This window comes from Thermobia domestica, chromosome 11 (genome assembly GCF_964235325.1).
Source record: "Thermobia domestica chromosome 11, izTheDome1.hap1.1, whole genome shotgun sequence".
Classification (NCBI taxonomy): domain Eukaryota; kingdom Metazoa; phylum Arthropoda; class Insecta; order Zygentoma; family Lepismatidae; genus Thermobia; species Thermobia domestica.
This window is the reverse complement of record NC_137464.1, coordinates 4773881-4792071: the sequence shown is the minus strand read 5'-3', so window position 1 is coordinate 4792071 and position 18191 is coordinate 4773881. Positions and strand designations below refer to the sequence as shown.

The following is an 18191-nucleotide window of genomic DNA, read 5'->3' as shown; positions in this document are numbered from 1 at the left end:
TCATTAAAGGGATTCAAAAGTTTCGCATTCTGTAGCATGTTTTTTGCAGCACGATATTCCTCTTCTTGTTTGCTTGTCCATTCCCATGTTACACCTTTTTTCAACAATCTATATAACTCGGGGATGCTTGATGATGAAGAAGGTAAGTGCCGGTGATAAAAATTTAGCGTACCCAGAAATGACTGCAAGTGGACTACATTTCGTGGAGAGGGTGTGTCTAATATAGGCTGTAGTTTATTCTTTGCTGGAAGTATACCTTGTTGAGAAATATGGTATCCTAGATAGGTTATAGAATTTGCAAAGAAAATGCTCTTTTCTTTATTCACCTGTATATTAAAACTTTTGAATGTATTTAGCACTCGTACTGTTCTCTGGTAACACTCGTGAACAGTAACTCCCCAAATAAGCACATCATCTAAATAACAAGCTACTCCTTCCATATCTTGTAGCACTGCATCCATAAATTTCTGAAAAATTTGTGCTGAACAATTAAGGCCGAAGGGTAGCCTATGTTGTAAGTATAATCCCCAAGGTGTGTTAAACACTAAGTACTTTTGTGATTCTTCATGCACTTCCAGTTGTATGCTTGCTTCAAATCTAACAGTACAAAGCATTTGGCGTTAGTCAATTTATTGAGCAAGTCTTCTACTTTTGGAAGAGGGTAACTAACTTTCTCAGTTACCAAATTAAGTGTTCGCTTAAAATCCAAACACAGTCTAACCGTACCATTTTTTCCTAACAATAACCATGGCAGTAGCCCAATCAGCTTAAAAAACTTTCTTTATACACCTGCCTTACATAACTTATCCAATTCTGTTTTAACTTGTTCCCGTAAGGAGTATGGAATATCATAAGCTTTCCTAAATATAGGTGTAACACCTTGCCTTAGTGGTATCGAAATTTTAAAATCTTTAATTGGTACATTAACCCCTATTTTTTGTCCTAAATTTTTTCGTATTCTTTTGTCGTGGGGTCTCACAGGCCCCAATATCGTAGACTGTATCTATATTGAAAATTACCAATAACAATTTAATATTAAAATTATAATGACCATCTTAGACCGTATCTATATTGAAAATGACTACTAACAATTTACTGTTACAATTTACAATCACAACTAACTTAAGCTAACCTAATATCGTAGATTGTATCTATATTGAAACTCACGACTAACTATTTACTGTTACCGTTTACAATGACCACTAACCTAACCTAGCCTAACAGTTAATTATTTTGCTTATTATTTATTTAAAAAACCAAATCCTCTTCTATTTTACAATTTAATTCTTATTAAGGCTCCAAATATAATTGCACATTTGGTACATTTCAACCTATTTCTCATTATTACAAGAGAACTAAATTTTTCACGTTTATTTACATGTTGCAATAAATAACTGCTTGGTGGTCTGCACAAAAATGTTTGTTGCATTTTTTACAAACTAGTCTACTTTTTCTGTCCTTCTTCCTATCACAAAGATGCCAACACTTTCCTCTGTTTGCAGATGACGCTAAAATTGTTGAAGTCCTTTCAGTTTTGGAGATTCCAGTGTTTCATTGCTTCAGTCACTGATTTTGGTGACCGTGCTGACATCTTGAACCTTCGCTGCATGTAGGGCTTTACCATGTCCTCGACAAGGCTGGTTAACAATTTACGCCTCGCATTGAGTTTATTGCATAAATCTGGATTGTGAATTTTGAAAATTATAGATGTATTCAGCGCAGAAGCATCTACCATATTGAAGAACACAGCTAATGGCCACCTTTTTGTTTGCCGTTTTGCTGTGAATTCTCTCACCATTTGGTCAAATTTATCCACCGCCCCATTGGTCTTGTTATATCTGGCTTTTTCTTATCTGTGTCAGATACAGCGGTATCATGATGCAGCGTGCTGAGTAAAATCACATCTTTGCTTCTCTTAGGTGAATAACTTACGATCGTTAGGTCTCCATTGAATCCGAAGACAGATGTCAATGGACTACGAGATTTACTAGGTTGCATAATGTCCGGGATTTCACGTTTGTTCTTCTTCATGGTTCCAACGAGAGTGAGATTCTGAGTTAGCAGGAACTGAGCAAGTTCAACACTTGGAAACTAATTTTCCATACTAATGTTCCTTTCACTTCTGAACAAATGTTTTGAAAGTTTCATCACAAGATTCTGAGCCAGATTCTCCTCCACAGTACAGAGCTAATATTTTCATCTGTTATAACAGTTCGAGGTCTCCTACGTTCAGACATAATAAAGAAGAACAAATAATTTCAACCGAAAAGCTAATTGTTTGGAAAATCAATTAGGCATACACTACACTACAATGATTGCTTACAAGGAGAGACGAAAACAGCGGACACAATGGCAAATGAAGAAATTCTTAACTTATTCTTCTCAGATTGGAAGAAATTGCGATCAACTAAGGTCTGTTATACCGACCAAACTTTCTGTTTACTTTGCATGCATCAAATTCTGGATGCGCGTATTCCTAATTCGATCAAATAACTTCACCAGGGGATGCAAGGTATATTCATTTGTGGATAACACAGCCCCATCCTCTAGATTGTCAATGATAAATTTGTGAGTCACACAAAGTTACGTCACTCCGCAATTTTCCAGTAATAATGTAGAGGGTAGGACTGTGCTACCTACAAATGAATATACCTTGGATTTACCGGTGAAGATATCTCACTTGCCTAACTGAGGTACGGCCACATGGTCGATTTGGTGGTAAACTAAAACACATAAATACGTTGAAAGAAGACAAACGTTCTCCCATCAGCTTTATTTGGAAAAAATCTGTGATTATTAGAGTAAAAGAAAAGTTAAAATCACAAATTTATAAATTGTCTTTTCCTAGTACATTCCCCCTTGAAACAGACAGTCCCTTAGCACCATCAACCACTGACGGATCTAGGGGGTAAAATTGGGAGGGGGAACCAGATTCCAGTCTATGATAGGTATATCATGAGTTTTCGCAAACCATTTTAATTTGAAATATATATATATAAATAGTAGCTTCAATTGTTTTTGACGTTCAAAAATTTGAAGAGGCCTGGACCACCCAGCCCTGGCTAGATCCGCAACTGCCATCAACAAACAAGTACGAACTATTTTGAAATCATTTTATATTAGGTTAACTGTCAGAAAGTCTCAGTAATATATTTTAAAATGTCTTCATAACTGTTAGCAAACCGACTCCCAGTTGGGGTCACGCAGACCCCACGACAGAAAAAGCAGGGTTGTTTACAAATAAGTCGGATAATTATGGCTTAGGCGAAAGAAAATTTGTTATAGTCACAAAATATACTGTAAAATTGAATTTCTGAAGATGTCAGAAGCGTACTGTGTTTTAACTATCAAAATAAGGAAATAATCGAGCCGTATGGTCCCTTGGGGTCTGTGAGACCCCACGACATAAAACTAGGGTTAATGGAACCATTAAAAACTTCATATTGTAGTAATAGCTACTCCTCTAGTACATCTCTAGAAAGGCTTTTACTAACCTTAACCTGCTTCATTTCTCCAGTACCGTGAAATATATCTGTAAATTAAGATCTCCATTGTAAAATTAACACGTCTAATCAACTCTTTCCTAAAATTGGTTGAAACGCATCATTCTGCGCTACCATTATTGAGAAGTCTTCAACGTGATCTAAGTGTTGAACCCTAACAGCACATTTACCTAATGTTTTAATGGGCGTGCCGTCACCATTACTAAGACGTCCTTGAAACGGTTCTATCAATCTTCCATTCAATACAGGTGAAGTATGACTGATAGCTGAAACAGCTGCCCCTGTATCTACCAGAAATTTTATTTTCTGTTCATCACAATTTAAAGTAACATATAACGGGTCCTTGAACATCGTAATAATCAAACCGTTTAGTCAATCTGAAAGTAGTTGAATTCTACCGACTGTGCCAGTTTTTATCCTTCTTAATTTTATTTATTTATTCACACTTACACTACTTATAGTGGTATCGGTTATAATTCATTTTCAATAATTATTCTAAATTAGTTAACATATGCAAACATGTTTCAAACTGTTCAAAAAACTCATTTTTAAGTACATGCATCATAATCAAAACAGTCTTTTTTTCTTTAAGTCTCGGCATGTGCTTAAATTTAAGCTGTTTTCGTCAACAGTTAACGATGATTATAGGAATAGCTCTTGATATAACACGATTTGTTTTTGGCAACTCTTCACTTGTTATGTACACGGACAGCAAATGCCATCTAGCGCCAGGCTACACAACTTCGCGGTTGCTTTCTTTGGCCGCGCTCTTTGAGCGTCGACTCAACGTCCGGCTCCGTCCAGAAGATTTGCGCTCCTCCCGCTCGCCTCGTTGGCTCCAGAACCTACGCCGACGTTTCAAGAGTATTATCGCTCGAAGTTCGGCGGTGGTATAAATATTGCGTACTTCGGCCAACCAAACCAACAGGCCAGTTTATTGCAGCTTAAGCTTTAACGGTTTAATTCTCTACTGTTTCTGTTAATACAGATAATTTGTGCATTGTACCTGAAGTTACAGTCTTCTTAGTGCGATACGATTCAGAGACATTTTGTATACTTTGGTTTCCAAGTTGGGAAGCAATGGAAAGCAAGATGAAGAAAAAGCCTCATAGCAGACCAACGCGAGAAAATGTGAAACGAGGCTTATTTGGCACTCCAGCAGTTATCCACGTACGCTGACGTTATGAGACATTATCATTGGTTTCGAAGTGGTTTAAGTGGCGACGAAAGTGTAGCTAAATTAGCAGTGACTGACATTTGTAAACTAGTTGGACAAAGCGTTGCACATATTTGGCGTAAAGCAAGCATTCCTGTGGTTTCAGAAAAGAGTTTTTGACATGCTGAAAACATTTTATAATAAGTGTCGCACCAAGGGAAAATATTTCAGTCGACAAGGACAAGAAGCAAAACTTCGTGCAGGTTTTGTTGTACACGCGGAAAAGTCTCTTTCTGATATTGCGTCTTGCAAATGTAAAACCGCCGAAGATTGCAACTGTGAGAGGACACGCAAGATTCCAAAACGAGAATTCAAGTTTCTATTCGACCAGAGAACATAACGGAAAATGAGCATTGGTAACACTGACGTCCGAACAAGTAAATCTCTGTCAAAGATGTTTTCCCGTAAAGTGAGCAGATTTAAGGGGCAGCCAACCAAGAAAGACGCTGGAAGTGTTGAAGAAAGTCCATCAACTAGTGGGATTGGGCATACGAACACGTCAAAGGATACTGGCGTCGTCAGGGGAATCCAGCGAAGCTGTTGAATCGGGAAGCGCGTCGGGATCTGACTTCGAGGCGCGACCAAGAAGGAAAAATAGCCTAAAGCGCAGCGAAGGCAGCGTTTAGAACTGGAGCTTCAGACAGACAGGTTGCTTTGATCGCTTCTGCCGTACTGCAGGACGCGAGACTCATCATGCTATAGGACTAACATCTTGTTGTTAACAGATATAAGGTACGAAGAGGAAAAGATAACTGGGTGAAAAGATCCAGAAAGAAAAGGCTCACTTAGGCCGGGCGATTACAAGTATCTACTTCGACGGAAAAAATGATGCACCTCTTGTGCAAGAAAAAATTAACGGCAAACTACGAAGACGAGAGGTTACAGAAAGCATATCACAGTTCTATCGGAGCCCGGTTCAGAATACTTGGGTCATGCCACACCTAAGTCAGGCACTGGCAAGGAAATTGCCGACTCTATGTTGGAGCTTTTAGAGAAGAACCAGTACGACGTGTCAAGTCTTGAGGCAGTCGGCAGCGATGGTGAAGCCATGAACACAGGATGGAATAACGGCGTGATAAGCCAGATACAAAGATCCCTAGGAAAGAAACTGCAGCATCTCATTTGCCTTCTTCATACCAACGAGTTGCCATTTCGGGTGGGACGACCGGACCCAACGATTTTTCCGGCCCCATCGGAAAGAAATTAAAGGATTGTGAACGTTCACCGATCGACTCCTTTACACCCATTCCCGTTGAATGGGTGCCTGAAATGGAAAAACCAGATGGTTTAAGCAGCGACCAGAATTATCTCTTTGAAATTTGTAAGTCTGTTGCTACAGGAATGTGTACTACCGATCTAGCAAACAAAAAACCAGGACCATTATCACATTCACGATGGCTTACATTGGCCTGTAGGATACTTCACCACTACATCAGTACTGATAAACCTAGTTCAAGTTTTGTCTACTTTGCCAGTACATTGTTAAAGAATACGCTCCCGTCTGGTTTTCAATACGGCGAAAATGTTCGTGCGAAATGGGCGCCATGCATCTGTTTAGCATAGTTAAGCTATCACGTTTTCTGCCAGAAAATCTACAACACATAGTTCATTCTGTTCTACAAACAAACGGATACTACGCTCATAATGAAAACCTGCTGATAGCGATGACAGCAGATGAAAATCCGCATATTCGAACGTTAGGCTGAAGAAGGATAAAAAAAGTGCCGCAACCAGAAGACTCCAAGATCAAGCCGCCCACGTGACTTCCTTGTTCCGAATTTAAACTTTACAGCTGAAAATTAGTACATGATTAATTGGCCTAAATATCTAACAGAGCCGCCAATCACACGAAACATAACGGATCAGCAGCTTGAAGAAAACATCAAACTTCAGCTACTCTAACAACAACATTCCCTTGCCATAGTCAAGCTGTGGAACGCACAGTGAAGCTAGTGTCCGAGGCAGCGTCGAAAAGGTGCGGCCAGAACGCAAGAGATATCTACATTAGAGCCAAACTGAAGTCTAGAACAAGAATGGCCCGCTTCGAGACCAAGAAGAACTACGTGATATAAGGTCAAATGTCAACGTATGCCTACTGAGTGGGTGGGTGGGCAGAACTCAATGTACAACCACCTCCCTGTGGTGAGTTCTGGGATATTTTACGTACAGAGCAAAATAAGCGAAGAGTTGTACAAAGTAAATCGTGTTATATCAAGAGCTATGCCTATAATCATCGTTAACGTGGCATTCCAAACAAAATCTGGACATTAATTCCAACAACTGAGCTAATATGGCTGTACTTTGACTCATAAACATTTTAAAATTATTTACTGACATTTCTACAAGTTTCTTTTAATAAAATAATTGTATTTTAGTCATCAGGTAACTCTAAAAACGACCACAAATAGCTTTTCTGTCATTGGTGTTGTGCGTGTTGCTAACCAAACGCTTAAAAAAACTTTAAGTCCGTTGGGGCAGGGTAAGGGGTTGTCCAAAAATTTTTTTTAAAAAATTAGTAAAGTCGGTGCTACTAATGGAACCTTTTCCGCACTAGCCGTCGTAGAATTTCTAACAAAACTGCAAAACGCTCCACCCTACTGCACAGCTTTCTATTTGGTTCAATATTCGTGAAGTGCCTCACGTTTACATGCAATATTTTGCAAACGGTACAAGATACGGTAAAACTCACTAAACCAATGAATTTCATGTATCAGTTGCACCTATTTCCATTAAAAAAAACGAAAGTCGAATACAATATAGCTGCCGTTTTGGGTAAAACGTGTCAGAGAAGCAGTACTTGATCCAATTTGTTTTGCATGTGCCAACATTCATGTCCAGTTACATCTCAAGAAACTAAAATCAATTTTGTGCTCGAGCATTATAGTAGTGTATGATTGAATTCCGGATATATGAAGGCCCATAAATATACAAATTACCGTATGGGCCGCTAAAAATAGTACAATACACATTTGGCCGCTGACAATTTTGATTTTGAATCAATTTTACACGAATCCCGAGAGGACACTTCGCGAATATACCTTGTTAGACAAAAATTAACGTACCATTTTTTATCTTTATGTGTTTCTTAAATAAATTTAAATGTAAATAATTTCACAATAATAACAGGAAATCTGAACTATTTAAATATACGATTTATTTTTAAAACATCTTTTTTTTAATAATATTAATAAAATATAGCTGAAATTTAGAATATTGTGCAAACATATGCGAACATTTAATTTCGACAGATTTCTTCTTAGGTTGGGTAAATGGTGTAGCCAATGTCGTTTTATTTTTAGGTAAAAAATATATATGCTGTCCATGGAAGCGCGATTGACAAGGCTATATATAGAACAACTGTTTTATTCCTGTGGCTTGGCTTGGCTGTTGGTGCACACCATTACCACAAGACTGTGTATCTCGCAGATCTCCAAGAAGACCAGGGATCAGAGAAGTAAGTAAATTAAAGACAAATCTTAAGACCGTATATATCATCTATAGTCAGTGGCGTATTTAGGATTTTCTTTTGGGGGGCTATGCTCAACACGAGGAAGCAGGGAAGGGCAATTGCCCATAAGAGTTTGAGAATTAAATACAATTTTAATTTAAGCATAAATTGAAGTTTTAATGGCAAGAATTGCAGAGTGGTCAATCTTATGTCATATGATACAACAAAAATTTAGCAGTGAATGTAATCTTTTATACTATTCATAGAAGAAAAACGAATTATCCTTTTGGCCTACCTAATTTCCTGGTCTACTTATTCCCCCCTCTTGGTTTTCCTTAATTCAAACATTTACCTTTCTTTATAACTAAGCGATGTAAATATTTCTTTGCTATAATAACTAAAGTCCCATTATGTTGATATCCGTGCAAATTGGTGTGGAACGCCAGTGTCGCTTATAAGCTCCTCTTAGTTTTGGTGTTACTGACGACGGTCGACTTGAATGACGGTCGACTTGGAAGATCGAAATTTATTGATATTTTTATTACTTTATTGATTGTTTTATATTCATAATTTTATTATTATTATTATTATTATTATTATTATTATTATTATTATTATTATTATTATTATTATTATTATTATTATTATTATTATCCAACGTGGGAAATTAACATGCAAAATGAGAGTTTTTGCCTCTTGAAATAGGATTTTATAGCGTTTCCGATTGGCAACACTGTCCCCTTTCCCTATGAAATCGGGCTGGGTACGGGCTTGTCCACATCCTGTTCCTCACGAGTTGGCCTCGTCCAAAATTGATCTCTTTTGTTGTTGAACTTATAAAGGTAACCAAGAAAGTAATGTCACTTTTTGTGGAGGCCTGTGTTCAATTGTCCCTCACGCCATAAGTTGAATGCGAATGGAGATAAGGCGAAGGTCAGCTGTTGGTATGGGTACTGCCTGGTTGTAGCCCTTGAGTTACATCGTGAACTTGCGTAAGGACAGAGTGAACATTGAGACTTCTACAGATCGTCATAAGGGCATGTATGCTGTACGAGTTCAAACTGGGATCAAACGCAACTGCAGTAGGGCGGAAGATATGCCGGCCTTTGATGAGGGTGTCGTGACTCCACGAACAGTGCAGCAGTGGTTTAACAAGTTGAAGGATGGTGACGTAACACGAAGACGTACCACGTGTCGGAAGATCAACACATGTACAAAATGAAGATCTTCAGACAGCAATTGAGATGAACAGTGGTCAGATATGTGAGGAACTGGGACTACAATACAGTGTGAGTGGAGAAATCATTCTGCAGCTCCGCCATCAACTTTGTGAGCACTACAAGTTGGGTCGACCGTTCGATTATCACCTGTTCCATTCCTTGGACAATCACCTTAGAGGACGCCAGTTCAAATCCCTAGTAGAGGTGGAAAATGCACTTGATACCTTCTTTGCTTCACGGTCCACCAAGTTCTACCGTAATGAAATCCATGACCTTCCAGAATGTTGGCAGAAGGTTGTCGATGCTGATGGGGACTATTTTTAATCTTTCAGGTACTTCTTAGGTGACATATCGATGTTCGAAGGTGATGAGTGAAAAAGCGACATAACTTTCTTGGTTACTTTTATTGTTTGTAGTATTATCAGAGCATCCTCTACTTTGACTCTTGACACCACTCAAAATTGGTTTGCAATATGGCGTAAATCTCGGTGGAATCACTCAAAATATGGCAACACCCTTCTACATTTAACAATACAAGATTTACGTTGTCAACTTGACCCGACAAATTACATTTTGCAACATACGTTTTAAAATTTTAAAAGAAATAATATATCTTTCGGATTGAATATGAAAAGTCTATAGTTAAAATTTGACACACCTTCTCTTTCAAAATTTGACATTTGACTTTCTGCTAACGAATTATGGCTTAAATTTCAAAGAATAGCTCAAATTTTAGCAATGACGTTAAATTTGGTAGGAGTATATTTTAAAAAAAAAAATGTCACGTGATTCCTTCTCATTCAGTTTTGGCATCGACCTTTTATTGCTATATTTTTAAATGTTAAGTCTCTGGATTTTAGTTCTTTTTTTTTAATACACTTTTAAATCATATGGTCCATGATGTAATTATATCCATTGTCAAAAGATGTAAAGATCAAAGGTCACCAGAATTATTAATACAAATTTTGGAGCCACTTATCTACTTAGAAAATCTTTTTAAATTTAACCGTACCAAGGTTGATATTTTGATACTGTATATTTTGTGATTTTTTACATGCGTGTATCCCTCTTATGACTCATGGAGACATTGATCACAAATCATCTCGATTAATATATTTTTCTTACAAATTAATGTTGTAAGTCTAGGTAAAGTTACGCTTTATGACTAACTCTTTGGATTAGAGTTAACTAACTAGCAAAAATGAATTTTTCTTTTTGAGTTTTAAAGAGTAAACTTCATAGCTCTACGTTATGAATTTGTCTAGATCAAAATGCCAGATAGCCTTCCACCAAACTTTTAACATAACCTATACACCCCTGAGCAGGGCTCCCTAGCCCTGGACCAAGGACCCAGGGCACAAAATTTCGTCAGGGTGGCTCCATTATTACTCACTCCCAAAATCTGATCGTGTCGTGTTGAAGTGAAAGACGTCTGGTTTTTCATTTTCTTTAGAAAAATGCTTGTCATAGTCCTAGTTTCTGTAATTGATCTAAAATGGGCCTAATACCAGATTTCAATCAAATTTTACCTTAAGTTACTTATCTTACAATGTGCTGTATGCTTTGTTATAGTCCCACAAAGGGTTTATAGAAATTTTACGAATGCTGCTACAACCATTCAGCAGTTCTAAAATTATTAGTTAATATAAGCTATTTATTTTAGATTTGTCTTTCCTTTGTTTAATAATAATTATCTATTTTAATTTAAGTTGTGTACAACTGGCATTATATGAGGGAAATCTCAACCAAAATTTAGCATGACTTATTTCTTAAAATGTGGTCTGTGTCATGTTTAAATGAAAATGTCTGGCTTGTCGCAGTCCTATTCCATGTAATATGTTTAAAACCCTAATATAAAAGAGTTACTTGAATGATTGACTTAGCTTTCGTCATTCTCAGTGTACATCGTGTTAATCAGAAAGAGCTTTCGATGTAAAGGAACAGTTGTGTTTGTGTTCTATCGACTGGCAAAAACCTTTCGACGGGGTCAAATGGACGAAACTTCTAAATATACTTAAAGAAATTGGAGTCAACTTGAGAGTCCGACGACTCATTCACAACCTGTACATTGAACAACGAGTCAAGTCGAGCTTGAATGAAGGAGAAACCAATAGTGTGAAGATTGGAAGAGGAGTCAGACAAAGATGTAGTATGTCGCCCCAATTATTCAAAATTTACACCAAATGGTTAATGAAGGAAGCATTAATGGGAATTGGAGATTTCAAGATTGGAGGGCAGATCATCAACAAGACTTGCTATCCAGATGATACGGTTATTATAGTTAGAACCGAAGAAGGACTACAGGAGATGATTGACAAAATACAGTAGTTGACACCGGAAAGCTATATGGAATGGAAATCAGTATCGAAAAGTCGAGTCATGAGAATACCCGAGGAAACGTACCCTTACGGGATGTCCGTGAAACTGGCCCCACCCACATCGGCACTAATTTTAAAACATATGCCAAAAATTAGTGCAAAATTAGTGCTGACGACCTATAATGTTAAAAAAATTTGTGCCGTTACACAGACTTCAAAAAACAAAAAAGATTCTGGGTGGGGCCAGGTTCACGCTAGCCCCACCCACTCAACCGATCGAGATGAAACCTATACCCAAGGTTAGTGTTAAATTAGTGCTGTCGATACCACATAAAAAGAAAATTAATGCTATTATCAGAAGGCCAAAATATATTCGAAAATATTCAATGGCGGCATCATCAAAGAAAACCAAAGATCCCTCATTTTTATGATAAGATATATAGCACGAATCTTCTTTCTATGCAGTATCGTCAGCACTAATTTAGCACTAATTTTTGGCATAGTTTACAAAATTACTGTTCCATTATTAAAAGTGGGTGGGGCTGTCTTCACGTGAACCTGGCCCCACCCACAGCGGCACTAATTTTAAAACATATGACAAAAGTTAGGGCCGAATTAGTGCTGACGACCTGTAATGTTAAAAAAATTAGTGCTGTTACACAGACTTCAAAAAACAAAAAAGATTCTGGGTGGGGCTAGGTTCACGCTAGCCCCACCCACTCAACCGAGTGAGATGAAACCTATGCACAATGTTAGTGGTAAATTAGTGCTGTCGATACCGCATAAAAAGAAAATTAGTGCCACTATCAGTAGGCCAAATATATTCGAAAGTCTAATATGGCGGCATCATCAAAGGAAACTATCGATCCTCATTTTTATCATACTATACATAGCACTAATTTTCTTTCTATGCAGCATCGTCAGCACTAATATAGCACTAATTTTCGGCATGGTTTTCAAAATTAGTGCTGTTACACAAACGTCAAAAAACTAAAAAGAAGTGGGTGGGGCTAGCGTGAACCTGGCCCCACCCACTCAACCGATTGAGATGAAACCTATACACAATGTTAGTGTTAAATTAGTGGTGTCGGTACCGCATAAAAAGAAAATTAGTGCCATTATCAGTAGGCCAAATATATTCGAAAATCTAATATGGCGGCATCATCAAAGAAAAAATCGATCCTCATTTTTATCATACTATACATAGCACTAATTTTCTACCTATGTGGTATCGTCAGCACTAATATAGCACTAATTTTTGGGATAGTTTTCAAAATTAGTGCTGTTGCACAAATCAGAAACGGCACTAATATTTTCGTTATTTCTGCCAAGTTAACGCTGTTTTCAAAGGTTTTGTATTTACTTGTAGCACCTACATTAATAAATCAGGAACGGTAGGTTGTTGTGCATTAAGAACACTAGCGATGCACTAACAATTGCGCTGGAAGGAATCATCAGTGCTTTTGATTTTGGTGGAAATTTAACGGAATGAAAACTTCCCCATGGATTTCTTATGGAGTTTCGTGACATGTAATTTTCCATATCTACATCAATAGTTATGCATTTACGAAACAATGTGTGTTTTGTAGAAGCACAAACGATGCATGAACGAATGAAACTTACTTTCCGTTAGTGCTTAAAATGGGAGCCAAATTTACGCTGGTCCCAAATGTTTTTCTACTTGTAGAGCTTACACTAATGGAGCGCTAACGTTAGTTGTCGGTGCACTAGGAAGCACTAACGAATGACACTAAGTTTTTCATTAGTACTTGAAATTTCAGGTGCAGCGTCAACTTGGCGCCACAAAAGGTTTTTATTTGTAGCTCCTATAGTAATAAAGCATTAACGATAGACGTTAATGCACTAAGAATCATTAACGATGCACTAGCGATTGACACTAAATTTATCGTTAGTGCGTGATGTGGAGGTTATGTTCAGGGACGTCGTTAGTTCTTCTTAATGAAGGTGTTAGAAGGAAAACCCTTCGTGGGACAATTTCTCGCTGCTACAGATACTTCAACCACTAACGGAAAAATTAGAGCCATTCGTTAGCGCATCGTTAGTGCTTCTTAATGCACCAAATCGTAAAGTTACTGCTTCATTAATATAGGTGCAACATGTAAAATACTTTGAAAAATAGTATGAACTTAGGCCCTACTATAAGCACTTAGGAAATAATTAGTGCGATTCGTTAGTGCATCGTTAGTGCTTCTAGAAAAAGTTTCGTTAGTGTTTATAAGAAATTTATGAGGAATTTCTCAGTATATCAAAGTTCCACCACATTTAAAAGCACTCATGACCTCTTCTAGTGCAATCGTTAGTGCAGTGTTAGTGCTTGTTAGTGCAACAACCCCTAACGTTAGTGCTTCATTAGTGTAGATGCTAAAACTAAAATATATTTGGAAGTTGGCTTGAACTTTCCCCACTTCAAGAACTAACGAGAAAGTTAGTGTCATTCATTAGTTCTAGAAGACACTAACAGCTTGTATACAATTTGATATTTCTGTAGTTTGTCCCCACCGAAAGCCTTGAAGAAATACCAAAATATGGTAGCAATGACGTTAGTGCCTAGTGCGTATAAGTATTCTAACAATGCACTAACGATTTGTCATTAAGCCCATGTTTCTACGTCAATTTGTATAGATTTGTATATTTCTGAAGTTGCCCTCACCAAAAATCTTGAATACATCCCAATATGTGGTAGCACTAACGTTATTGCTTAGTGCGTTTAAGGGCACAACGATGCATTAGTGATTACCGTTGACCTTATGGTTGTACGTCAGTTTATATGGAATTTGATATTTCTGAAGTTGCCTCCCCCAAAAATCTTGAATAAATCCCAAAATATGATAGCACTAACGTTATGTTTAGTGCGTTTATGTGATCTACTATCGATGTACTAACGATTGCCGTTAACTCCATGTTTCTACGTCAATTTGTATAGATTTGGATATTTCTGAAGTTGCCCCCACCAAAAATCTCCAGTAACTCGTAAAAGCTGATAGCATTAATGTTAGTGCTTAGTGCGTTTAAGTGCACTTTCCATGCATTAACGATGTGCGACGTTTGGTATAATTTGGGAGAGGTGGGGGGCCAACTTCAAGCACGTGTATACATAGCAATATTTTTATTTCTATGCGACGTGTTTGAAGTTTGGCTCCCACCTTCCAAATTACAACAAACGTAGCAATTGTTAGTGCATCATTATCCACTAAACGCACTAAGCACTAACGTTAGCGATATCAGAGTTTACGAGTTAGTGAAGATTTTTGGTGGGGGCCAACTTCAAAAATATCAAATTCCATATAAATTGACGTAGAAATTTGGGGTTAATGGCAATCCTTAGTGCATTGTTAGTGCATTTAAACGTACTAAGCATTAACGTTAGTGCTATCATATATTGTGATTTATTGAAGATTTTTATTGAAGGGCCAACTTCAGAAACATCAAATTCCATACAAGCTGTTAGTGTTTAATGGAAGCACTATCGATATACCAATGAATATCACTAATTTTTTCGGGGGGAAGTTCAAGCAAACCTCGAAAGATATTTTACTTTTAGCATCTACACGAATGAAGCACTAGCGTTAGTGGTTGCTGCACTAAGAAGTACTAATGATGCACTTACGATTGCACTAGAGGAGATCATTAGTGCTTTTGAATTTGGCGGAAATTTGACGCAATGAAAAATTCAACATACATTTCTTATCTGTGTTCTCTGACATGTAATTGAACATAAATACACTAACAGTGAAGCACTAACGAAATTGTTAGTGTTTCATACAACCACTAAAGATGTACTAAGGAATGGTACTAATATTTACGTTAGTACTTGAAGTGGGGGCGCAAGGTTCACGCACGGCCTATACTAACGAAACACTAACATTAGGTGTTGGTGCACAAAGAAGAACTAAAAATGCATTAACGATTTCCTTAGAAGAGATTATTAGTGCATATAAATTTGGCGGGAATCAATGCAATGAAAAATTTCCCATACATTTCTTATGTTAATTTCGTGACATGTAATTGGCCATAACTAAACTAATAGTCCAACATTATTGCAACTGTTAGTTTTTTGAAGCACTAACGATGTACTAACGAATGCCACTCATTTTTTAGTTAGTACTTGAAGTGGGACAACTAACTTCACCCTAACGTTCAAACCTATTTTATTTGTAGCATCTATACTAATAAAACATTAACTTCAGTTGTTGCTGCACTACGAAGCACTTACGAATCACTAAAAATTGCACTATTAGAGGTAATTAAAGCTTTCGAATGTGATAGGATTTGGAACAATAAAATATCCCCATGTATTTCATATGGGAGATTCATGACATATAACTCACCACCTCCAGATAACCAATAAAGGAAACATTAATGCGGTTTTAGCAGTTTGTGTAATAGCACTGATTTTGTAAACTATGCCAAAAATTAGTGCTGAATTAGTGCTGACGATACCGCATAGAAAGAAAATTAGTGCTATGTATAGTATGGTAAAAATGAGGATCGATAGTTTCCTTTGATGATGCCGCCATAGTAGATTTTCGAAATATTTGGCCTACTGATAGTGGCACTAATTTTCTTTTTATGCGGTATCGACAGCACTAATTTAACACTAACATTGTGTATAGGTGTAATCTCAATCGGTTGAGTGGGTGGGGCCAGGTTCACGCTAGCCCCACCCACTTCTTTTTAGTTTTTTGACGTTTGTGTAACAGCACTAATTTTGAAAACCATGAGAAAAATTAGTGCTATATTAGTGCTGACGATGCCGCATAGAAAGAAAATTAGTGCTATGTATAGTATGATAAAAGTGAGGATCGATTGTTGTCTTTGATGATGCCGTCATATTAGATTTTCGAATATTTTTGGCCTACTGATAGTGGCACTAATTTTCTTTTTATGCGGTATCGACAGCACTAATTTAACACTAACATTGTGTATAGGTTTCATCTCAATCGGTTGAGTGGGTGGGGCCAGGTTCACGCTAGCCCCACCCACATATTCTTGGTTTTTTACGTTTGTGTAACAGCACTAATTTTGAAAACTATGCCAAAAATTAGTGCTATATTAGTGCTGACTATACCGCATAGAAAGAAAATTAGTGCTATGTATAGTATGATAAAAATGAGGATCGATAGTTTCCTTTGATGATGCCGCCATACTAGATTTTCGAATTATTTGGCCTACTGATAGTGGCACTAATTTTCTTTTTATGCGGTATCGACAGCACTAATTTAACACTAACATTGTGTATAGGTTTCATTTCAATCGGTTGAGTGGGTGGGGCCAGGTTCACGCTAGCCCCACCCACTTCTTTTTAGTTTTTTGACGTTTGTGTAACAGCACTAATTTTGAAAACCATGCGAAAAATTAGTGCTATATTTGTGCTGACGATACCGCATAGAAAGAAAATTAGTGCTATGTATAGTATGATAAAAATGAGGATCGATAGTTTCCTTTGATGATGCCGCCATATTAGATTTTCGAATTATTTGGCCTACTGATAGTGGCACTAATTTTCTTTTTATGCGGTATCGACAGCACTAATTTAACACTAACATTGTGTATAGGTGTAATCTCAATCGGTTGAGTGGGTGGGGCCAGGTTCACGCTAGCCCCACCCACTTCTTTTTAGGTTTTTGACGTTTGTGTAACAGCACTAATTTTGAAAACCATGCGAAAAATTAGTGCTAAATTAGTGCTGACGATGCCGCATAAAAAGAAAATTAGTGCTATGTATAGTATGATAAAAGTGAGGATCGATTGTTGTCTTTGATGATGCCGCCATATTAGATTTTCGAATATTTTTGGCCTGCTGATAGTGGCACTAATTTTCTTTTTATGCGGTATCGACAGCACTAATTTACCACTAACATTGTGTATAGGTTTCATCACACTCGGTTGAGTGGGTGGGGCTAGCGTGAACCGAGCCCCACCCAAAATCGTTTTTGTTTTTTGACGTTTGTGTAACAGCACTAATTTTTTTAACATTACAGGTCGTCAGCACTAATTCGGCCCTAACTTTTGTCATATGTTTTAAAATTAGTGCCGCTGTGGGTGGGGCCAGGTTCACGTGAAGACAGCCCCACCCACTTTTAATAATGGAACAGTAATTTTGTAAACTATGCCAAAAATTAGTGCTAAATTAGTGCTGACGATACTGCATAGAAAGAAGATTCGTGCTATATATCTTATCATAAAAGTGAGGGATCTTTGGTTTTCTTTGATGATGCCGCCATTGAATATTTTCGAATATATTTTGGCCTTCTGATAATAGCACTAATTTTCTTTTTATGTGGTATCGACAGCACTAATTTAACACTAACCTTGGGTATAGGTTTCATCTCGATCGGTTGAGTGGGTGGGGCTAGCGTGAACCTAGCCCCACCCAGAATCTTTTTTGTTTTTTGAAGTCTGTGTAACGGCACAAATTTTTTTAACATTATAGGTCGTCAGCACTAATTGGGCACTAATTTTTGG

General features: G+C 37.4%; 1 protein-coding gene across 3 annotated transcripts in view; it reads left to right on the top strand.

Annotated features, from left to right (window-relative positions):
• The window catches only part of LOC145663532 (uncharacterized), a 48051-nt gene that overhangs the window by 14254 nt on the left and 15606 nt on the right, over positions 1-18191 (top strand). For all 3 annotated transcript variants that reach the window (XM_081729643.1, XM_081729642.1, XM_081729644.1), the window contains exon 3: positions 8019-8173. In XM_081729643.1, the coding sequence (XP_081585769.1) occupies positions 8019-8173 (155 nt within the window). The remainder of the gene's footprint in view (positions 1-8018; positions 8174-18191) is intronic.